General features: G+C 47.7%; 1 protein-coding gene across 2 annotated transcripts in view; it reads right to left on the reverse strand.

Annotated features, from left to right (window-relative positions):
* PNPLA7 (patatin like phospholipase domain containing 7) overlaps positions 1-24428 on the reverse strand; it is a 117645-nt gene that overhangs the window by 52652 nt on the left and 40565 nt on the right. For both annotated transcript variants that reach the window (XM_032130769.1, XM_032130768.1), the window contains exons 20-22: positions 19370-19483; positions 6331-6391; positions 3691-3840 (exon numbers count right to left, since the gene is read on the reverse strand). In XM_032130769.1, coding sequence (XP_031986660.1) covers positions 3691-3840; positions 6331-6391; positions 19370-19483 — 325 coding nt within the window. The remainder of the gene's footprint in view (positions 1-3690; positions 3841-6330; positions 6392-19369; positions 19484-24428) is intronic.

Here is a 24428-nt window from a genome sequence, read left to right on the forward strand (position 1 = left end):
GGACACAATCCCACTGTCTGGAAACAATATGTGAATTATCATAAACCACAGAAATACCAAATGTCAAAGAAACCGGCACGAATGGGTTGGGGAAAGCTGTGGGTGGTCCCACACGTTGGTGCTCCCTGTGTGCAGAATGCATCCCTGATGGAGAGCAGGCTGCTCACCTGAGCCGTTCCCATTACAAATCAGAACATTAAAAAAAAAAAAGAAATTTGGAAAAAAAATTAATTCAACCACTAAAAGGAATCAAGCAATGAAAGCATGAAGTCCTGTCTCATTACAGGCAAAAGTGTTTTGTTTTTTTTTCCTGGGGAAAGGAAGATTCTGAATACTTATCCAGTTTTTGTGGAGACTACATACTCACTCTCAGACTGAGATTTTCTACTTGCCATTATTTTTATATCCCTTTAATAATACAGAATTAGCTAAGAATTACCAAAACCAGCCCCAAAATCTTGTTAAATAGATTCACCTGCAACCAGCTCCAACTCCAAGCACTGCCCACAGCCTTCTCATGGAAAAGGAAAACCACCTTTTAAGTGTTACATTGTGTTACAACCCAGCCTGAATTCCCACCAGGATTGGGGTCAGCCTGCATCCTGAGGCCAGACTCCTTTCCCAGAGCAGCAGCAGCTGGTGATTCCTGCAATGGTCTCAGTGTTCCTGTCTGCATCCTCCTAATTCCTTCTATCCTCATCTCCAACCTGCAGCAGGGAAATTCAAGGCATCACTGCAATATCCAGCTAAGTTCATATTAACAGGAAGGGGAAGGAATTTTCTATAATAAATATATTAAGTTGCAAAAGAAAGCTAAAACCAGCTGCTTTTACCTCCCCACATATCAAGGCTGCTCTCCACTGCTCTGGAACATATCTGAAGCTCAGAGCGATGAAATTATACGGATGAAATGTTAAATATGGATTAAATGTTAAGTCAAGTACTGTAATCAGATGCTGCCATTTAACTGACAACTAGAAAAAAGGCTGGCTCAAGGAAAAAAAAAACCAAAAAACAAACACCAAAAAAATGTGAAGTGCAGCAAATCTACACAGCCAAACCCCTTATTTTCCAAAGGGAGAGTTCCTTTCAGAGAATGTTTTCAATTAAGCCTTCTCAAGCACGTTAACAGCTCTCATTCCCACAAAGCCAGGGCAGGTCTGACCCCAGTTCACCCCCAGGCCCCAAGTGCTGATGAGCCATCTGAGAGCTGGGAGCTCAGGGAAGGGCTCAGGTGGCAGCAAGGCCCCAGTGCAAACCTTTCCACGTGGAATCATGGAATGGTTTGGTCTGGAAAGGACCTTAAAGCTCATCTCATTCCACTCCTTGCCACAGGCAGGGACACCTCCCACTATCCCAGGCTGCTTCAAGCCCCAATGTCCAGCCTGGCCTTGGGCACTGCCAGGGATCCAGGGGCAGCTTCTTTGGGCAACAGCTCCCCTCATGTCAAATGTGCAGGTGAATAGCAAAACCACCTGAAAACAAATCAAAATTTCACTCCACTGCTCAGTTCATTTTTTTGTTGCAGGAAGTCAGAAGAAAAAAAATCATTCCAAAACCTCAGCCCCTTCTCTGAAAGCAAAGCACCACCTGCACGTGGCTCCCAGCACTTTGTGAGGCACTGAGAGGGAACACCCAAACAAACGACCCTCAGGGAGAGGGTGAAGGAGAAAATACAAAAGCTACAAGTTAAAAAAAATAAAAAGGAGGAAAAAAGAGAATGCTGCTTCTGCTAAATAAAGAAAGAAGAACTGCAGGCTGCCAACACCCCCAGCACAGCTCTGCAGAGGTTTTGCACTGCCTGGGAGCTCTGGGGGGCTGAGGGAGCTCGGGCTGGGCGTGGAGCAGCAGCTGCAGGGCCAGAGAGCTCCTGTGCCAGCGGTGGTTGGGACCAGATGGCTCCCTGTGTTTTCCCACAACACTTTCCTCTTCCCACTGCAGCCGTCTGCTCCCTTTTGGCAACAACTTCAGGTGCCAAGGGTGTACAGAACCATCTCGAGCTGCCAAGCACTGCACAGGCGTCAGCCCAGGGAAAGAAAAGGAGAAGGGTGAAGGAGGAAAGGCCGAGTGACCCCACCAAACTCCCCCCTTGGCACGTGCCTGCTGCTTTCAGCCCAAATGGGTATTTTTATCCTGAACAGTCCATCTACCTACTTAAGTTTCTGTTTGTTTTATTTACAGGCTCTTAGTGTTGTCACACATCAAAACAAGCTGGCAGTGATCCCTAAGGAGTCCCCATTAGCAACACAGCTCCATTATGGATGTAACATTTCTCTGCCATCTCCAAAATAAGAGGAATCTTCAAACACCCACAAATTAGTTCTCACTGCAACGAGTTTCCACCATAAGTTGCACAGAAATTCAGGCTTCAGAAGGTTCAAGAGCTCAAGCACCATCAGCTTTTTCCTGTGCCTGTTCACCCAGAAGATTTTTAAGCACAAACAGGAGCATCAGCTCCAGACACCAAAAGTCAAAAAGGAAATTACCAAGAAATGTAAGTGGCTACACCTCAAGCAGCAGGTAACCTGTACTTAAAAAAATTGTAAGCCATGAGAGAGCAGACTAATAATTCCTCAAAGGAGATTCACTCAAGAGATCTGTAACAGCATTTGAGGATGAGAAGAGGATGTTCAGGAAATGTCAAACACCAGTAATGAACAAAAAATGAATTCTGAATTAAATACATGGGTTTGTGAGGAACTGGAACTTGCACAAGCAACTTCACCCATGGATAAAGCAATTAATGACTCAGTTGTGAGCTGAACACATGGTTTTGTGGGCATGAGACAGACAAACAAGCTGGCAACAAATGGGACAATGATTTCAGACTAAACTTTGGATTTCCAGTGCCAATCTGGATCCCCTCCACAAGCATCTTCCACCGAGTCTTACGCTTACCACTCATGTGCAACCACAACACAAGAAAACTGCCTAAGAAACCCTTTGCTGGATGAAGCTTTTCAGCTGAGGAGGTCTGAAAGACTCTCACCCATGAGCTGGAGAGAATCAGACTCTCAGGTGCCGTGGGAACAGTGCCTTGGTATGGGATGTGTCTCCTGGAGTGACTTAGGGGAACTGAGGGCGGCAAAACAAGGGCCAGAGAGGAGGCTGGTGAATATTTCCAGGTCATTAAGACAACAAAGTTTTCAACTATAATGAAATGCACATTACGGATGGGAATAGAGAAGCAGGAAGAATGAAAAAGGCTCATCCTGACCACTGCTGTAGAATCACAGAATGGTTTGGGCTGGAAATTACTTTAAAGATTATCTGTCCATGGGCAGGGACACCTTCCATTATCCCAGGTAGTTCCAACCTGGCCTTGGACACTGCCAGGGATCCAGGGGCAACTACAGCTTCTCTGGGCACCCTGTCCCAGGGGCTCCCCACCCTCACAAGAATTTCTCCCTAATCTCTGATCTAATCCTGCCCCCAGTTTAAAACCATTCCCCAACTGTCTTGTGGGGACCTGGCCATATAAAGAGTCCCTCCCCCTCCTTTTCTTATAAGGCACTGGAAGGCCACAGGATTCTCTCCCAAACCTCCTCCCCAGCCCTGCGACCACCCCCAGGTATTGCTACCCCCTAACACAGCGTGAACCCCCCTCTGACAGGCGACAGTACTCGGCCATGACACTCTAAAATGACGAGCAGAGTTTGTTTGCTGTGATGCCAACATGGGAACACTCACCCACAGCACTGAGGGCGTGCTTGAGCTCCAGGGTGAAGGCTGTCAGCGGCACCTCCTCGGACACCGGCATGATCGCCACCGTGGACAGGTTGCTGGCAGGATTCCCTGCATCCCACTTGCTGCTGGAGCTGTGCAGTCCAAGAGGATGACCTGCCCACAGAGAAAACACCTGCCATCAGTCAGCCAGGCTGCAAACAGTGGATTGTCACCTTCAGGCAGGAGGGAAAGTGTCACTGTGTCACCGAACTGCTCCATGTCGGAGAAATGTAACACAGACCTGCACAGCACGGGAGAGCAGAGTCCCCACATATTTCATTTTAACAGGATAAAGATCAGTTTCCATCATTTTTGGTTGCTGGTACAGCATATGTGGGTTGAAGTCAGGCAATGTTAAAAACATGCCAGGAATATGTTCAATGAAACGTGGATTTACCTGACTGTGGAAGACAAAGTTAAAAGGCACTTAAAATCCCTTTACCACAACTTTGGAACTGATTTAGCCCACAAGAGGAATTAGCTTAACTAACAAAACCCCCAAACCTGTTGTCAGTATTAAAATATTCCAAAAATTATCAATCCTTTCCTTTCGGTGTTCCTAAGCAAGGAAGGAAATACCTGTTTTCAGCAAAGCTCCTACAGAAAATGTGCATCTCCACCTGTTTGCCCTTCTCTCCAAGATGCAGAGCTTTACAGATATGGACTTAGGAGTATTAAAATAAAATACAGAACCTCTGAAGTAGCAGCAAAGTACCAGGGAACTATCTCTTATATAATTTGGTGAGTAAGGACAGAGAGTCCGGGCAGAGGAAAAGCAGTTTTGAGAGAAATCTGCAATGCATGTGAGGAAGATCAAGATCTTCCCAGACAGCTGAGAGCAGGTAAAAGCCAATGTTCTACAAACTGTTCTTATTCTTTTTTCTCTTTCGCTGAGCCTTCTCAGAAAATCTCACTCTGCTGCTAATGCCTGTCGACTCAGCTCCAAGTACACAAAAATTTTTGGATTTAAGTCAGGATTTCACATCCTGCTTATCTCATTTCACCCAGCAAAGGCCTAAGATGTACCATCAAGATGAATTCTTGAGCTGGGCATATGGAAATATTTGATATCCCCTGTGCAAACCCATTCAAAGGCTCAGTGCCAGAGTGACAGACCACTGGAGGACACAAAGAAATAACAGATAAACTTCTTTTTAAAAATATATTCAGCAATTGAGTTATTCATTTCAAATCTTCTAAAACAGCTCTGCACAGAACATTAAATAGTTTTCCCCCTCCTTTTGGTGATCTTCAACAAGATATCTGTAGGTTCAAACAGGTTACACATCAGAGCTCAACCCCTTCATCTCCACAGGCCCTTCCCTCCTCAGAACTTCAGTGGTGATTCTCTCCTGGAACTCCTGTTACTCTCACTAATTTTCCTCCCACCTTCTCTGTTTCCTCCATTTTGCCCTGTTTCCCAGACTCTGCCCTGAGCCACAGAGGCACTTCAGCAGGCACAGAAGTTAAAGTACAATTATCACCAGGTATTTGTGCTCAAGTGATTGCACCCAGAAAGCTGAGCAGGTGAAGAAACAGCAGGTTCCCTTCCCCAGACTGCTCTCAAATGGGAAAATTGGTGACCTTCATTTTCAGTCTCCTTGGAATTTGGCAAAACCAGCAACTGAAATAATTAAAACCCCTCAACCAACCCAAATCCAAACATTCCTCAGCACCAAAGAGCCCCACAACATCTTCAGCAGTTAACAGGCATCTGCTTGCTTTTAAATGCTGCTCAAGAAAATTGGGATAATTCCCTCCTACTCCCTTCAGTCTGCAAAGAGACTTTGTGTTGGTACTGCCACAAACACAAAGCTTCAGAACCAACCCATGGCAGGCCTTTTCCTCCCAGACAATCCATTAAAATACTGCAAATACAGGCATTTTAAGTCAGTCTTTATGCTGCTGCTCAGCACAGTGCTTTGACCCCAGCCCATTACAGCTGCTGTTTCCAATGCTCCCTTTACTTTGCTCTTGCAAGAAATTCCAGGGAAATTTCACTGCACACAGGCAGCAACACTTCTCTATCTCAATTGCAAATCACTCCATCCCCCCACCCCGTTAACCATGCTCTGCCAAAAACAACATCCACGTGTACCTACAGCTGTTACAGACCACAGACTCTCTGGTCTGGGAGGGGTAGAGACCTCAAAGCTCATCCAGTTCCACCCCTGCCATGGGCAGGGACACCTCCCACTGTCCCAGGCTGCTCCAAACCCCAATGTCCAGCCTGGCCTTGGGCACTGCCAGGGATCCAGGGGCAGCCCCAGCTGCTCTGGGCACCCTGTGCCAGGGCCTGCCCACCCTCCCAGGGAACAATTCCTTCCCAATATCCCATCCAGCCCTGCCCTCTGGCAGTGGGAAGCCATTCCCTGTGTCCTGTCCCTCCATCCCTTGTCCCCAGTCCCTCTGCAGCTCTCCTGGAGCCCCTTTAGGCCCTGCAAGGGGCTCTGAGCTCTCCCTGGAGCCTTCTCCTCTCTAGACCGAAATTTAGCAATGAATTTCCTTTCCAAGTATGCACTGCCTACTTCCAAATTTAAGGAGGCAAGTCTGGCTCCAAGGAAGCCCCAGCATCAATGGGAATAGTCCAGGAATGAGTCTTACCTCCCTGCTGCAGACTGCCAAGAATCTTCTCGCCCAGCAAGTGAATAAGTCTGGTCACAACCTGGGAGAGAAAGGAAAAAAAAGAAACGTTCAGGCAGAATGTACTAGAAGGAGAGCATCCACATGGAGGCTTCCAAACTTTTTAAAGATGTTCCCTCAAGTTGAGCCACACAGAGTCAAGGGTTTGCAGATGTAGCTTCTTTGCTGGCTGTAATATACAGTGACTGATCATTTGTCTTGATTTCTCCTACCTTGTTTTACTTTAATTTGGAAAAACAAGAAAACAAAACAACCCCAGAACAAGCAGGATTTAACTTGCTTTGGGGAAAGAAAAAGACAAAAAAGAAAAAAACCTGATTATTTGGGGAAATATGTCAAACTGCATTCTCAGCTCTCCTCATTTCTCTCTGCAGTGCACCTGCACCTCTAAGTCACTCTCATTGCTCAGTGGGTGCTGCACAGTTACACCTTTTGTAGGTGCTAAAGGCTCAAAAAGGTTCGAGTCTGTGTTCAAACAGACCCTTCCCCAGTCCTGGTGAATGGTTTACAGTAGGCAATTTAAAACACTTGGGGAAAAAAGAAAAAAAGGGATAAATACACCCCCTCAACACCTGCAGAATCACAGCAAACTACCTAAGAAATTGCTGTCCCCCTCCAATCATGTTTGCCTGGTAATTCATGTTTGAAGGCACAGATGTTCTCCCAGCTGTTTTTCCAGCAGGACTCACGTCAATATAAACTAATATTCCAATAGCCAAACGTATCTCCAAACTGACAAGCCTCTCTCCATCATGAACCATCAATAACTCCTGACAAGTGGGGCAGCAGAAGACAAATCATTGCAATATCAAAAAGCGACAGAATTGGAAAACGCAGCGTTTATTCAGAAAGCTCTACACAGATGTTTTACCAAATAAGAAGAAGAGTCATTTAAATGCCTTAAGGATTAACAGAGCAATCATTAAATATTCTCCCCCAGACAAATAATTCAAGATCAAAATAGGACATTAAAAAACCCCCAAAACAACCAAAACCAACCAAAGTTCTCCAAAGTTAACAGGCAAAACAAGCAGCAGCCAGGTTACCTGGACAAACACTGCTCCTACAGGAACAGGCACTTCAGGATGCATCTTCCCAATAAAGGGCCATGTGGGCACCAAGACAGGTCAGGATGCCCACCTGAATCATTTATACATCTTGCTTTAACAACGAAATCTGATGCAGCAGATTGCCCTGCACTATGGAACGCTGTGTATGAAGCACTAAAATATTTTAAGTTCTCTAGGGGAAAAGGGGGAAGAGCAAACAGGAGGCTTCCAGCACATGGTGACTTGTAGTGGAGCACAGATAAAAGCTAACCAAGGTTATTTCAGGGATTTCATAGCATGGTTTGGAGTGGAAGAGACCTTTAAAGCCTATCCAGTCCAACCCCTGCAGTGAGTAGGGACACCTTCCACTAGCCCAGGTTGCTCAGAGCCCTGTCCAACCTGGCCTGGGCCACTTCCAGGCATCCAGAGGCATCCCCCACCTCTCTGAGCCTGGGCCAGTTCTGCCCCATAGCCATGACTGCAAGATCCTGAAGATGTCACATCAACATCTCCTCAGTGACCACGATAAATCCCTTGGAAGTGCCTCTTACTTGCCCCAAGAGCAGGCACACAGCATCCATGCCTGCTGCCACCGATGTGGGAATGACAGCAGGAAAGCTCCCAGCCTTATCCTGGAATCTCAGACAGGATCTAAAATGCTTCCCTTTGTCCAAAATACACCAGAATCTGACCATCACCCAACCACACAACTTGTTGCCACTTCAACACCACCAGGCTCTGTGGCTCTGGGCTTCCCCAAAGGCACCGCGTGCAGCTACAGAAAACTGCCCCAACTACGGGGAGAATTCAGGGGAACAGGGAATTCTTAACAAAAATAGAGCCTGACTGCCCTTGCTAAAGGAGCTAATCTGCCCCCAGAGCATATTTGCTCAATACCCAGCTCACAGGCTTCACCTAAACCCGCAGCAGCAGAGCAGGACTTTCCTTCAGCAGTTTCGGGAGGGGCTGTGAACATTTTACACTTCTAAAGCACTTAAGCATCAGAATTTTAATTACTTACTAAAACCATCTCCTGTATTTATAACTTTTTCTGCTTTACAGGCAGCTAAGGAGAGCTCCAGCTAAGTTACAAAATATGTCCAAGGTTAATGATGGAACTAAGAATAGAACCTATTGGTCTCATTTTCCAGTTGGCTGCTCCTATTACCAGGAAATATTATTTGTCCTGTTTGCTGGAGCAAACCTTACAGCCTTGGTATGTATAGATAGGGAAAATTATTTCCCTGGTGACTTTGTACAACAAGCAAAGCTGCTCCCCAGAACGGGATGAGTCACTCTGTCGCAGTCATGGCAACGTCCAAGGAACATCAATTTGGGATCCGAGCTCAGAACTGAAATTTCCACAGTTTTATATTACATACGCTAGATATCCTTCCACAAAAAGGCAATGTTTTCCTTTAAAAGGGACTTGTCCATCCTTTTGAGGGAGAAATCAATGCAAATCCCATCTCTCCATCGAGAACAGACCTGACCTGATCAACCCACAGCCCTCGCTGTGCAGGGCAGCGGGAGCAGCTCTCCCCAAAGTCAGGGCAGCTGGGGAGAACTGAAAAACGAGAGGAAAAATTCATCCTTCAGCTTTCCAAGCCCCTTTATTCTCACTCCCACACAGCAGGAGGGCACGGGAAGGAGCAGCACAGCTCAGGGCAGCCCAAGAGACAACAAGGAAGCCAAGGGATCTGGGAGAAGACAGGGATGGCTTGGACAGGGAGGAGGAGGAGGAACAAGCAGGAATAAGCCCTTGGGCTAGGAGCAAAATGACAGAGATTGAAGGGAAACGGTTATCCCAAGTGTGTCTGGAGGAGATGGAGGCAGAAGGGCAGGTATAGGGTGGGTACCTCGGTGCAGGCTCTGGCCTGTGACTCAGCAGTCCCTTAACCCTCCTGCTCATTTTGTAAGAAATTTAAGGTGGGGCTCAGTCTCTTCTCCCAGGTGAGAAGTGACAGGACATGAGGAAACAGACTTGAGCTGTGCCAGGGGAAGTTCAGCTGGATATTAGGAAAACCTTCTTCACTGAAAGGGAGGTCAAGCACTGGCACAGGTCGCCCAGGGCAGCGGTGGAGTCACCATCCCTGGAAGTGTTCACAAAATGTGTGGATGTGGCACTTGGGGACACGGGTTAGTGGTGATCATGGTGGTACTGGGGGAATGGTTGGACTTTACGATCTTGGGGGACTTTTCCAACCTTAACAATTCACAGAAAGCTCTGGGAATTGGCAGTGAGGGTTTAGGCAAAGGGGTAGGGCAGGACCTGGACAACACAGCAAGTGTCCATCCTCTGGGGGTGCAGCCCCCAGCACTGCCCCGCACTCCTGAGCCAGGCACAGCCTGGGCACTGCTTTTCCCAGCCTTCTGCACCCCTTCCCAAGGGAACACCAGGCTTTCCCAATCACAGCGCCAGAATAGCCCAGAACACTTCCCAGACATCTGCACAAGCAAAATTCTCTCATTCCCAGGGTGTCACCGTCACCCAGGGCTAGACAGCCCTCCCAGTCGGAAGTGTCTGCTGTGCTCGTCCCTACGGCACATCCTGGATTTTACAGTCTCTTCTAGCACCCAGCCCTGCAAACACCCCTCCTGCTGGCACAGGATCAGGCAGTTTCAATTTAAGGCTTGAAGAAAAATCTACAAGAAGGCAGCGAGTCAGAGCCCAGACAGATCAAACAACACCAGGAGGTTCCTAATTTAGGCAAGGATCGTTAATTGCCTGTAAAGCAAACGCAACTTTGGGACCCCTCGTGCTGGGGATGCAGCTGAGCTTGCTTTGGTTGGTGAGGCAGTTGAATTAATCCTTCCTTATGGTTAGGAAAAGCAGTGGCAGTGAGTGCACCCAGCTCAATTAATCACAGTTAATCACAGTAACGAGCAGCAGAGCCGTGGATTGGACACTTGGCTGTCAGGACAGGCCTGCTCAGAGCTCCCCAAACTGCCAGGGAACACAGCTTCCCACCCACTGCTGCCTGCCCAGGCTGGGAGGTGACTCAGGAAGGTCACCCAACACCCAAAGAGGCACTACAGGGGCTCATGGAGCGAGCCTGGAGCCGTGGGGTCTGCCTGGGCTGGGGAGGTGACCGAGTTCACCATCGAAAATATCCCCAAAGCACACAAAACCCCACTCTCCTGAGCTTAAGCAAGAGTTTTCAGGCCACAAGGATGAAATCTGACCTAGCAGGTCTAAAAAATGGAGTAAATCTCCATTTCAAAAGCTACTTGGGGCTCCAGGTGCATCAGTGCTGTTCTCCAAGAGCCCCAAAGCCCTCCAGCTCCCACAGACACCACTGCAAATGTCAGCTCATAGCCCTGGCCCAGGGCAGGATGTTCAGGTGAGACATTTTACAAGGGAAATAACCATTATTCCTCCTCCTCCTGCCATCCACCCCCCTTTTCAGATGAACTCTCCAGAACACTTTTGTGCAGCGTAAAACAGGACAAAGAATTTCTGTTTCTCACATGGTGTTGGAGAGCACTTCCCTCAGCACAGTTCCACCTCTCTGACCCAGCTCACCACTCACCACCTCCTCTACCTGCAAACATCTCGTCTTCATGGTTGTTTCAGGATAAAACTCCATCCCAGTGAGACCTGCTGAGGCTCCCTCAGCACTCCAGACCCCCAGATCTCTCCTGTCTAATGGGGCAGTCTGTTTCTGCATCGGCTGCAGAGAAGATTCTGGGAAACCATTAATTTTCCCTCTGCTTAACTAATGTTCAATTAGTCCACAGACCTGCAGCCTCTGCAATCGTGGCAGGGCAAGGCCTGAACACCACATCCCAAGGGACTGTATTTCCTTACTTTAGGATGATTAATTCCTGTTTCAAAAGCAGGATGTGGCCAGGCAGGATTTCAGCTCTGCTGTCGATGGTGCCAGCACAGGGCTGAGTGCTCCATCCATCCTGGGGCTGAGGTGTTATCAGAGCACCACCTGCTCCATAGCCACTGTAATTCCCACACTAAGAGGTTACAGTCACTCTGCAGTGCTGCATTTCCTATAATCCCTTTAAATATTTCAAACTATTACCTACCCCTGCTAATCTTCCAAGGCTGGCTTCTGGTTAAAGCTTTTGTTCCTATTCAACTGTGAAACTCAAGAGCTGATTTACAAAAAGCTCTTTTGGAAGTGATTTTCATGAGAATTCAGTTGGAAAATATTTTCCTGTGGACATTTATTTCATTCTGTGAATGCTATGGATTGCCTTGCAAATTGAATTATCTGATAGACAACAACTAATCCAAACGAAGCTTGCTCCATTTTAGGTAACTTTTGATTTAGAGAAAATTATACCTGAAGGGAGCCTACAAGAAACCTGGAGACAGGGCCTGGAGGGACAGGACACAGGGAATGGCTTCCCACTGCCAGAGGGCAGGGATGGATGGGATATTGGGAAGGAATTGCTCCCTGGGAGGGTGGGCAGGCCCTGGCACAGAGAAGCTGTGCTGCCCCTGCATCCCTGGCAGTGCCCAAGGCCAGGTTGGATGGGCCATGCCCATTCCCTGGGGAGCCTGAGCAGTGCCCCAGCTCCCTCTGGGGAAAGAGCCTTTCCCTGATGCCAACCTAAACCTCCCCTGACACAGGTCACTGGTCACCAGAGAGACATTAAATATGGTCGATAACAATCTACCGGTGCCTCCACAGCAGGGAATTGCAGAGCTTCACATCCAGATGTGATTTAGTTAAAGGACCTGTAAAAGGGTTCTGTGCCACACAGAGACCTTGTGAATGAGCTGCCATGAAAAACAGGCCTGCCAAGGGTTTTCTGTTCTACAAAACAAAAACAACTGGAGTAAAATAGAGCAAACAGCCACACAAATCCACAGAACAGCTTCTGGGAGCTCTTTCCAGGAGCTGAGATTATCCTCTACCAGCTTTCTTAAGGGCTTCTTCTAAGGGACAAGGGAGGAGGAGAGGTAAATTAGATCCTCAGCTTGAATAAAACCAGGGTGTTATTGAAGCTTCACACAGCCCCGGATCAGATAAGCACCGGCTTGGCCTGGAATCAGGGAGCTTAGCAAGGGGGCTCCGATTGAAACTTCCAACGTTTGATCAGTGCTGTGACAAAGCAAATCCTCAGTGCTCCCTCAAACAATTCCTGGCACCTTTTCAAATGCTGCTGAGGCACACGGAGGAACTGAAGCTTTATCCTGGGGCTGTTTGAGCTTCTAACGCTTGGGATCAATCTTGTCTTGAAGAAAAATGTCATTCTGGCACCGGTGCTGATTAAACCCCTGCTCCTGCCAGCCTCGCTCAGTGACCACGGCATTCCCACTGAATTCCTTCTCTCCATTTCATGTCCACTCCTCCTACAGTCGAGGAACACTTATTGGAATGGACCAAGAGAACAAAGACAGAAAAATCCAGAAGCACAGCCTCTCCTGACCTATTCCCCAGTGCCACATCAAGCTGAAGCCATGACGCACAATCTGCCCAGTTCCTGTGGGCAGCATTTTGGAAAGAGGGCACATTACAGAGCTCACTCTGTAAGGCAGATAACCCTGGGGAAGGCTCCAGCCACTTCAGAGAGGCCCTGTTCAAATACTCATATAAAGATAGCACAACTCCAGTTGGAGATGGATGACAGGTTCTGAATATATTTAAACCCCAAGGGCAGACTCAGAGAATTAAAAGAAAGATGCAGAAAATCTCTTTCTATTTCTCAGCACGCGTTTCCAGCACGCCAAAGGTTGTCTCACAGTTCAGCCCCCACAGCTCCCAAGCAGTTTCTCAGCAGCATTTCCATCAGCAACCAGCAGGTCTAAATTTCAAGTTAGAATTCTAAAAACTAACTCAGCTCAGAAGAGGCAAAGCTAATCTAGGAAATGTGATCCCAGCTCTGCAGCGATGTTAGAACATCTCTGTGATCTGCTCACAGATTTTTGTGCTCTCGCTGCTGCCTCGACGCTGCTTTGTGGTGCCAGGAATCGTGAGCTGGTTCCCTGTCCTACTTTCCAGAACTGAAGGCAGGGATGAAAATAGAAAGAATCAATTCCTTTCCACTCCTGCAAGGCTGGAAAGCTTCGAACAGCACCAGAAATGAGCACAGAAGCTGTCAGGGAGCAAATGCTCTGGCTGGCAGAGAGCCCTGAGGGCTGTGCTAGAGAGCTGGGGGCATCAGGGTGGACAAAACCGTTAAAGTCTGGCACCACGGACCACTTTCCATCAGGAATGTTTAGGATGCCATATCCAGAGTGAATCAAGGTTGAGGTGCTTTCCTGAGAAGCCAGACAATGTAGGCTTGACTTCTGCAGACTGAGCAGGATCTAGAAATCAACATCTGTCATTTCTGGGCACAAAATCAGAAGTTTTGGCCGTTATTTATAACTGAGGTCAGGCTCCCCACGCTCACCCATCTGCTTCAGCCCTCAGAATAACCTGAGCTACGGTTGGGCACATAGAAGATCCCAGCAGATCAGCTCCTGTCTCTCCCAGGACCAAAGCAGCTGTCCAGGAGACAAAACAGATCATATAGATCTTCCCCAAGAATCAGCCATTCCACTTCTCTGGATTGTACACTGCAGCTCAAGGAACTGGAATTACTGCCTGGACTAACAGAGCACAATTTCCCTCATTTCACACAGTTCTCACTGGCAAGCACCACCCACGTCCTACAATTTTTTTTACACACCAGGTAATGTTTTCTTACAATGCATTCCAGAGTTGGAACCCTTCCTGGATCACCTACAAACACGGCATGGCTGGGGAAAAGTCTGCAGGATGGAGTCCTCCCACTAACTCCTAAAATGAAAGGGTTTTTCACCCTTCATAGGAACAGTCTGGAGCCTCCTCATGAGGAGGCAGCTCCAATTTCTGCTCTCTGACAGTGACAGGAGCAGAGGGAACGGCTGGAGCTGGGCCAGGGCAGGCTCAGGCTGAGAGCAGGGAAAGGTTCTTCCCCCAGAGGGTGCTGGGCACTGCCCAGGCTCCCCAGGGAATGGGCACGGCCCCGAGGCTGCCAGAGCTCCAGGAGCGTTTGGACAGCGCTGCCAGGGATGCCCAGGGTGGGGCTGTTGGGGGGTCTGTGCAGGGCCAGGGGTGGGACTGGATGGTCCTGGTGGGTGCCTCCAGCTCAGGATGCTCTGTGGTTCCATGATTCTGTAAAGCTCAAGGGTAACAAAAAGAGGGATACCCAAGCTCAGGAAGTGCCCAGTTTTTGGCTGTTAACACACACACACACACACATGCTATTTAGGCTCTACAGAAGTTGCCAAGAGGAACACCAAAAAAATCCAGTTCTCTCTTGAACTAAGAGAGGATTTCACCTGACTCAGGGCACCAGCACCACTGTTGGTCATTATTCACCAAGTGAGACTCATGCCAACTTACCCTCACCAGGCAGTGCAGGAGCATGGAGCTGACAGAGGCAGAGTTGCTTTTTGTCCTGTGTTTTTCAGCCTGGCAGGGGTAAATCCTCCACACCACTCTGCTGAATCACCAGCCAGCTCTTACTACCCAGTCAATTATTTCAGAACTACTGCACCTGCTATCCCTTCATTACTTTATTACTTCTGCTTGAATGGAGAAAACAACATCATAAACCCTGGGTATAAATCACTCTCCTAGACTAACAGCCAAGAAAATTGGACAGAGAGAATTCATTTGGTCCATCCCTCTGCTCAGCACTAAGCATTACACCACTGATCATTTTGGAAGGGGTTATAAAAACAAGTAACAATCTTTTAGTCTTTCTGGGGAGCAGAATGAGCATTTTCTCACTACCCAACTGCTGCCATTTCAGTTCAGTCCCAGTTGCTCTATTCCAGTATGGTGAGCAGCTTCTGCCCTTTCTAACACAAGACAACTTTATACATCTGAAAATAGCCACCATGTCTTCCCTTAACCTTTCACAGGCTTTTTGTCTTTATAGCTCAGTATTTCTAAGCAGCACTCAGCCACCTCCTTGTCCTCCAGACTCCCTTCCTTTGGTCTGCCTCTGCCTTCAGATGTGCTGCCACAGGCTGGTGCTGAAGCTTTTCCATCATCAAGGAAAATGTCAGGGTTTCTTCAGTCCAGAAACATTCTGTTAGCATAGTTTAGGGCTTTTTTGCAACTGCATGACACTGTCCAGGCATGGGCAGCTTTTGATCCTCTAATGCCTGGATTCTTTTTCTAATAAAGTGAACCAGCCCCTGTCCTCTGCACACCATTTATCAGTTTCCAGCTCTTCTCTCCAGTGAGATCCTTTTAAGTTTAATTTGGATGTTCTAGTTGTCTCCCAACTTTCTACCCTAGAGTTTTGCTCCATCACTTCAATTCTCTCTCACTTCTGTCCTTCCTCTCTCACCTGCATCCAAAGCAGCGTGGGCAGCAGGGCAGGGGGATTGTGCCCCTGTGCCCCTGTGCTCAGGTGAGACCCCACCTGCAGCGCTGCCCCAGCCCCAGGGCCCAGCACAGGAAGGACCTGGAGCTGCTGGAGAGAGGCCAGAGGAGGCTCCAGGGGGATCAGGGGGATGGAGCAGCTCTGCTGGGAGGAAAGGCTGGGAGAGCTGGGATTGTTCAGCCTGGAGAGGAGAAGCTTTGGGGTGACCTCAGTGTGCCCTTACACATGAAGGTACAGGAAAGATGAAGACTCTGTCCAAGGGTCTGCAGTGCCAGGACACAGGGAATGGCTTCCCACTGCCAGAGGCAGGGCTGGATGGGATATTGGGAAGGAATTGTTCCCTGGGAGGGTGGGCAGGCCCTGGCACAGGGTGCCCAGAGCAGCTGGGGCTGCCCCTGGATCCCTGGCAGTGCCCAAGGCCAGGCTGGACATTGGGGCTTGGAGCAGCCTGGGACAGTGGAAGGTGTCCCTGCCCATGGCAGGGGTGGCACTGGATGGGCTTTGAAGGTTCCTTCCAACCCAAACCATTCTATGATGGACCTAGCAGCCAAAAACGGGAACACACAAGGCCTCTGAAATCATTAAAATATTTTACCTTAAATTCTTGAGAGTCTGAAGGCATTAACTGCATAATCACCTACATAAAGTCTATCTAATGTTCCTCTTTCTATTTCTAGTGGGGTTCTAAAATAATCCCATAGAAAAAAAAGTAAGTTCTCACATTTTTTATCCCAGTTTTACATCGACTTAGAATTTGGAGACCTCAAACAGCAGCACGAATGTGTCTTTCTAACAACCTGTGTTGCAACACATTTCCTTAAAATATCTATGTTAGCATTTTGTTTCATTGCAACTAATTAGCCAGACTATAGGCAAGTCTAGATAAAACCAATTCCATACTGAAAAAGGTCAGGAATTTGAGGCTGATGGGCTGTACTCTGCAGACATGGGAAGACAATTGAATTCTATTACAAATAAATGTTTTGAATTGTGCTATAAATGTAACATTCGAGCTCAATTTTAACTGCAAAGCAGAGATTCACAGCTCCACAGAGATCACTGTTCAGGGGAAAACAACTCTGCCAGCTGGCAGAAAGGGAAGAGAGAGAAAAGAGACACTGAAATAAATTCCTGCCCCAGATAAAGAGGCAGAATTAGAACCCAGCCTTAGTGCAGAGCAGTGTTCAAAGCATTGCTCAATGTTTAGGCCAGGCTGGATGAGCTTGGAGCAACCAGGTCAGGGGAAGGCTCCCTGCCCATGGCAGGGGGTGGAACAGGATAAATTTTAAGGTCCCTTCCAACTCAAACCAGTCTGGGATACTGGTAATTTACAGTCTGTATGTTTAGCAGTTACATTTAAAATCATCCACTACACAAGCAGAAAGGTGGGTTTGAATCCTCCTTGGGTCACTTCCTCCCTCCTGGATCAGTCACAAGGACAGTGATGGTTGACAGCAGCTCCAGAGTGGATGTGACATGTTTGGGATGTCCCCAGTTTGTGGGGAGCTCTGTACTGAGCTCCCATTTCATGAACCTGGGCAGGGAATCAAATTAAATAGAGAGGAATAAACTCACAGGTCTGTTCAAGTGAGCTCCAGGGACCAGAAGTTCCTTAATAATCCCCAACAGAAGTTCAGAAACACTGCAGCAAAAATAATGCTTACAGGGAAACCAGGAAGATAATTTTTCACTGACATAACTTCCAAACACTTATTGCCATAATTAAATTCTCCTGGCAATAATACAGATAAAACCCTATAGCTTTGGTACTATGAAAAAAAAGTTGCTACAGGTGTTAGGAAAGCGAGAGAATACAAGTATTTAAATCAGGTTTATTATTTTTGCAGGTTTTTTTTTTTAAGAAATCTGGTAAAAAAAAAAAGTCTAGGTCTTAAAGACAGTAAAATGACAAATCAGAAATAATTTGAAGTAACAGCATTAAAGAATTTCCTTTAAGGCCAGTGCAATGATTTAGTACTTAGTATAATGTCCCTGATGCACTTAGGGACAAAAGAATTAAATTTCAAGTCTGTCAGTCTCCAAATTTTCAGGAGAGAGATATAATGTCAAGTGAATTAAAGAAGATGGATGAGCTGATGGATTCAAGGGGAGCAATCAGAGTGTTCAGGACACACACAGATCTGGCAGGTGCAGAATGAGGATCCACAACCTAAAATGGCAGGAAGAGGGAAACCAACCCCCAAATATCAAAGCTCTGGGAATAAAGGCACAGAGAACCAAGGGCGGACTCTGAGCCCCAGTGAGGAGGAGGAACGAAGAACAATTCTAAAGTGATTTTAGAAGCCAAACTCCCATTTCCCATCAGTAGCACTGAGTGAGTTCCACTTTGCTAACATCCTGCATTTACGTAGGACCCTTCCCAGATACACAAAGCAGCCCTGCAATAAAAACCAGCTACAATTGATCAGAGGACAGAGCAAGGAAAGCTGGTGGGAGCCTGGGATGGATCCGCTCAGGCGGACAAGGAGCAGGTGATGTTTTCTCAGAATGCATCCCTCGAACATGTTGGGGTTTTAGGAGCTCTCCTGGTTTTCTGTTGTTGGGGTTTTTTTTTGGCTTTTTTTTTTCCTATTAAAGGAATTTTCCCCCCATACATGTTGCTAGGGGAACAAATGGCTAGGTACTTAAGAAAAACAAAAGACCTGGCTGCTCTTTTTGTTTCACCTGGGTGTGTGGGCAGTCGGTCTTGGCGTTCGGACAGAGAGGGAGTCTGCTTCTCTGCTTCTTCAGCTGCTTTTCCTTTCTACTGGAGAAGCTCCGGGATCCCAAAGCCCACTTTCCCTGCCCTGGACAGAGAGGGAGGCTGCTTTCTTTGGGTGCTTTTCCTTTCTGCTGGAGCAGCCCCGGGATCCCAAGGCCGCCTTCCCTGCCCCGCTCAGAGCTGGGCTGTGGCCGCCCTGCCCCGCCATTGCTTCGAGCCTTCGCTGTGTTTGTAGCCGTGCTCGCCCTGCCTGCCCAGACCTCTGGGGGGTTCCCCGTTTGGATACACCTCGTCTGCCACCCGGGATTTGTGCTCATCCCTGCCGTTCCAGCCTGCTGTTCCCGAAGCTCCAGCCGGCCACCGGGATCGGCTGCCCAGGGGTTTGTGAAGCCTTTGTTCCATCCCTTCCCGGGATCCCGGGGCACCGGTGCCGCGCGCTCCCCGAGTTCGCTCCGGAGCGCCCCCTGCAGCCGCGGGGGAACCATCGCACCTGCCCTGCTCACCGGGAGCCGCCAGCGCCCCTGCCGGCTGCGAGCGGAACTGCACCCGAGGGGAAAGGGCCTGACAGCCGAAAGGCTGGGACTGGGTTTGTGATTGTTTGCTGTTACTGCCAGAGTTATTGCTGTGTGTTTGACTGGTTATATATATAATAGTAAAGAACTGTTATTCCTATTTCCCATATCTTTGCCTAAAAGCCCCCTTGATTTCAAAATTATAATAACTCGGAGGGAAGGGGGTTGCATCTGCCATTCCAAGGGAGGCTCCTGCCTTCCTTAGCAGACACCTGTCTTTCAAACCAAGACAGCACAGGAAACCCAGAGGGTTTGGTGCTAACGGGGAGTCTGAGCCTCTCAGGCATCCTTTGGGAGAGACAGGAAAAGGCTTTTAATTCCCTTACCTGGGGGAATTTGCGTTTGATGGAGATGAGAGCCCCCTCCGGGAGCTTGGCGAGCTCCGAGTCCCGCACCGCGTGCACCGTGGTGGCTCTGGGCTGGTGGGTCAGGGCCTCCACCTGCAACAGGGACAAAGCATCAGCGACAATCCACAGCCTGCCACAAACATCAAACAGCAGCATGGAGAGGCTGAACTGTTCCCAAGAACTGGTGCTGCTCCCACACAGCCAGAGCAGAGCCCTGCCCATCTGGGCATCTGAATGAGCACCAGATATTATAATAATACAATGCCTTGTGCAAAACACCCAGCTCAGTGACCCCACTTCCACCAAGATCCCTCCCTGGAAGGCTCCACGTGCACAAAATGGACAATCCAGCCAGCCAGAACATCTTGAGCTCAGAAACTTGCCATTAGTCCAGAAAAGTGAGACCCACTTGCCAATATTAACTTGAATTTTGCCAGCACCAACTGCTCTGCATGGAAAACTGCACAGGGAAATTGAAAGCACCATCATTTTATAATCCTTTGTTTTTTGCTCAGGTACCAGGGATGTTTTGTTCTGTCATCAAATTTTAAACTAATTGTAGAGAAGGGGAAAAAAAAAAACCCCTCATCTTTGTACATACATTTATGGAGAAACAAATCCCCTTAAGGCTCCCCAAAGGGCTGTATAAGATGTTCTGTTTTATCTCTCTCCTCTATTACCAGCTTTTTATCACAGGTTCTTGGCTCTGCAATTTACCTTCCTCCTCCTGAAAGCAGGTTAAGAGTTTCAGCTGTTAAAATTAAACCTTTCCTCTCAGCCAGGCACCTCCTGACTGAGTTTAATTTGTATCAAGAAGAGAAACACTCAAACTGTCCGAGATCCTTTTCCACAATTTCGGTGATATATGAGTGCATAAAATTAACTGTGCTCCAAGGGGCTCCAGAGCCTTTCAGAAAAGATGAAATTTGTAAATTCGTAGAAAGGAGAATTAAATTTTAACTTTAAACACAGCCTCGGGGAGGGTTTTTCAGCTCCAAACTGTAACTTTGTCTTTTCGACAGAGCAGAGGGCACAGGGAGACCTCTTCCAAACCTCCTTCCCAAGGAGCCATTCGAATCTCCAGATTTGCAACACCACCAGTCCCAGAGACCCCTGCAAGCGGTGACTGCAATTCCCAAGTGATTACAGAAATTGGATCTTGGACTGTTCTTACATACAGGTGCTGTAGAAGTCTTTGGTACCTTCATTTAAATACACCCCAGGATTCCAGTGTGGAAAATATCTGGGCTCCAGGCGCTGCACACAGGGAAATTCAAACTGTGCTTTCCCCTTGGGTATAATCATCTGAGTTACCCATCTCTATATTTATTAATAATCCCAATTATTCACTTATTAATTGTCTCCGAGAAGCTGTGGCTGCCCCTGGATCCCTGGCAGTGTCCAAGGCCAGGCTGGATGGGGTTTGGAGCACCCCGGGAGAGTGGATGGTGTCCCTGCCCATGGCAGGGGGTGGGACTGGATGGGATTTAAGGTCCCTTCCCACCCAAATAATTCTGGGATTCAATAATTAATGAAATAGTTCCTCTCCACTGAAGTGTGAGGGCTCTCATTTGGATCATCTGCAGGATTATTCTCAACCTTCACTACAATCTCCCCTCTTCACACCCTGTGGTTTTAGAGCCTTTTTTGCACCGGTTCTACATTTCCTGCACATGGAAATCTGCCAAACCCATTTGGTTTTGGCTATCCCCATCTCCTTTGGAGATCAAACACATTCTAACATTAAGTACCAGTTCTCCCCTGAAAATAACACTTTTTTACTCTGTATTTTTTAAATAAACCATTTGAGATATCAACTGTTCAGAGATTCAGATATTTTTCCTCTTGTTTAGGAAAAAGCAGAAACCTCATGCAACATGAGTATTTAAAATAATTTCAACCTTAAGCCACATTCAAATCCTTGGACTCCTCTGCCCAGTGAGCCTTTTGAACAGGTTTTCTTATTTTTCTAGGTTTGTAAAAGTACAAGACTCAGAGATCCAGCTTGAACTTCAAAATGAACAAAATCCACTTGTGATCAGAAGACCACAGGATTATTTCCTTGGCCATAAAAAGGGAAATTTAACATTCTGATCACCCACCACAGCTGCAGCAAACAACACAAAACCACCTCCACAATAACATTAATAACCAAATGTTTCAAGAAATAGCATTATCTTTCAGATCTTACTGACCCTGACTGGGGAGAGTGTTCATTTATATATTTGATTTCATAATCACCCAAGGCTCTCTCTTGAGCTGCTTCCCAGACTACCATTAGCATCACTCCTCCACACCAGCACAAACACAGCCACAGCATTTGCTCCAGTGCAAAAAAGAACCAGTGGAGTCTTTGCCACTTCTCCTCAGCCTCAAGCCAACACAGCCCTTTTCCTGCTCGAGGCAATTGTACATCTCTGTTCTTCTCATGTCACATCCATTCCTCCTCCTCCTCCCTAACAAGCCTCTAAGTAAGTTCCACCTCACTGCCCATTTTTGGGCTTCTCTTTCAGGTTCCTGCATTTGCCATCGTTGTTGCTCCTCTCTCCCTCCAGGAATCCTCCAGTTTTCCTGGAGTTCACTGAATGCTGAGCCCACCACGTTCTCTGCTCCACCTGGACTGGCTGCTCTTCTCTTCACCACCTCATTACCTGGTGATGTTTGGTTTCCCCTCATGCAATAAACTCAGCAAGCCCACACTGCAGTGCTAATTTCACTTTGGAACTCCAGCTCTCCAAAATCCTGCTGTGCCTTTTTTTAGCAGCCCTACAAAAATGCTGAATGTTCCCTTTGCCGGGGCTGACCCCTTGGCTCCTCATCCTCAAAATCCCTCTCTATCTCCAGCCCACCCTCAGAAATCTGTCATCCATCACTGCCTTTACTTCCACTCCCTCTAAATCGAGGGAATTGCACAGGAACAGCGTCTCAAATGCTGGAATAATTTGAATCAGAGAGCACAGAACCATTTCCAGTGTTATACACTCTGTGGTTCTTGTTACTAATCATGGTATGACCATGGCTGAGGGCCCTCTTGCACTGTTGCTCCTAATACTTACAAAACAAATAAAAACACCCCCCCCCTAAAAAAACCCCAAACCTAAAAATAGACCTGTGCTCTTTGTACTGTTCCAGTTAATTCTGACAGGGAGGGGGTTTGAGAAATCGAGTGGAAGGGACAGAGGGATGGAACTGGATGAGCTTTAAGGTCCTTTTAAACCCAAACCAGCCTGGAACTCCATGATTCCCACACCTTCTCTTAGTTCAGTATTAAATAGTGACAAAACCAGGTTTTGCTGCCTCCATCCCATACGATGCACATGATTCACAACCCTGCCTTACAAGTTCTATCTGAAGAAAAAGTGTTGCTGTAAATCTTTTACAGGGAGGGGAAAAGCAATTTATACTCTCACGACCTCTTTTGACTTCATTTCCAACAGTCATTCCTGACAGTTCTTTACAGCTTTCCAAATGACACAGTTGGGAGGTAAAAACCAGCAAGTGACATATTCTGTGAGTTGGTCTAAGTACAAATTCCTTTCTGAGCTGCATTCAAGAAATCACTTTATTTGCTTAAGTTTCGGTGTGTGCACAGCCCCAGTGTCCTGAGCACAGTTATTCTCCTGCTCAGCCTTCAGCATCTCTGAGACTTCCTGGAGGAAACTGGGGCTGGTGTAGGGCAGTTGATTTGCTGGCAAGAAAATGTTGCTTCCGCAGACAAATTCAGCCTCAGTCTGACAAACTGTTGGGTGACTTTTCTCACAGTTGGAAGCCACTAAAAATACAAATTATTTCCAAGTACTTTCTTGTGGAGATTGTTTCTTTCCAAGTGAGATTTCAAGCAGATCTAGGTATAAGGAGACACGTCCAGTGCAAATGTTCCCAGCCACAGGCCTGTTCTCCCCAGCCTCCAGCCAGGAGCACATTTACACCAGTGGCTCTTCCCATGCATTCCCATCCCATCCATTCTGTGGCACACTGCCTTCAGCCCCTCTTCACCATGGCCACTATTCCAACCAAGAATCTTTCATCCTCTCACACATCATATTTCTTTCTCTCCCATCGATTTTTCCTTGCTGCCAGCTCACAAAAAGCAGAGATCTTTCCTCACCAAGGGAACCCTCCCTGTGGCCCCTGTGCTGACACGATGCAGTCAGAGGACACAAGTGAAAGATCACAAGGAGACCCTGGGAAGCAGGGCAGGACCCCAAGGATTATTAAATTATGTAGCTTAAGCTCTTCATTTTCCAAATCCTCCTCCCTAACAGCCACAATCTCTGTCTGGTAGTTAGCCTGATACTTGTATTGTCTTCTCTTCAGCACAGGCTAGGCTCCCACCAGGAGCATCAACAGAGCAGGCAGGACCTGTCCTCACAGGGTGCAGCTCCAGACACAACAGGGTGACACTGGGGGTGCACAGACACCCACCTCTCCTCTGGAAAGACCATCTGCCAAAACTCCATCACTCCATCCTGAAACACCCACCCCAAAGCAGGCCAAGCACGACACAAAGCCACCAGCTCACCCCAGTGTGCTGGGGAAGGACACAAAGGACAGGGATGAAAGGACATGCACCCGAGGAGGGATAAGGAGAAGAAATATCAACACTGACACCTGCTGCTAGTTCAGGAGGCTCTGGAGAAGGAACAGGCAGTGAGGCAGCTGACAGGTAGCACACCTGTATCTCAAGGCCACCACCAGCACTGGAAGAGCACAAAAGAGCCACCTGTGGATTGTCACAGCAGTGCCTTTGTCCAGACAAGGACAGGAGCTGCTGCAGCTGCAACTGAAGCCAGTGAGGCAACACCATCAATGCTCCATGAAGGGCAACCAAACACTAAATGGAACCCTGGCTTTCTCTGGCTTAAACAAGCTGCCCTCAGACCCTTCTCCAGCTCACTTGCACCTGGAGCAGCAGAGGATGCTCATCTCAACACTGTTTGCTCCAGCCCCAGCTCAGAAGGACCTGAAACATTAACTTGTTTGTATCAGAAAAGGACAAAGGAGGAGACACTGCTGGAAACAGTGAATGAGTGGGAAG

This window comes from Corvus moneduloides, chromosome 21 (assembly GCF_009650955.1).
Source record: "Corvus moneduloides isolate bCorMon1 chromosome 21, bCorMon1.pri, whole genome shotgun sequence".
NCBI lineage: Eukaryota > Metazoa > Chordata > Aves > Passeriformes > Corvidae > Corvus > Corvus moneduloides.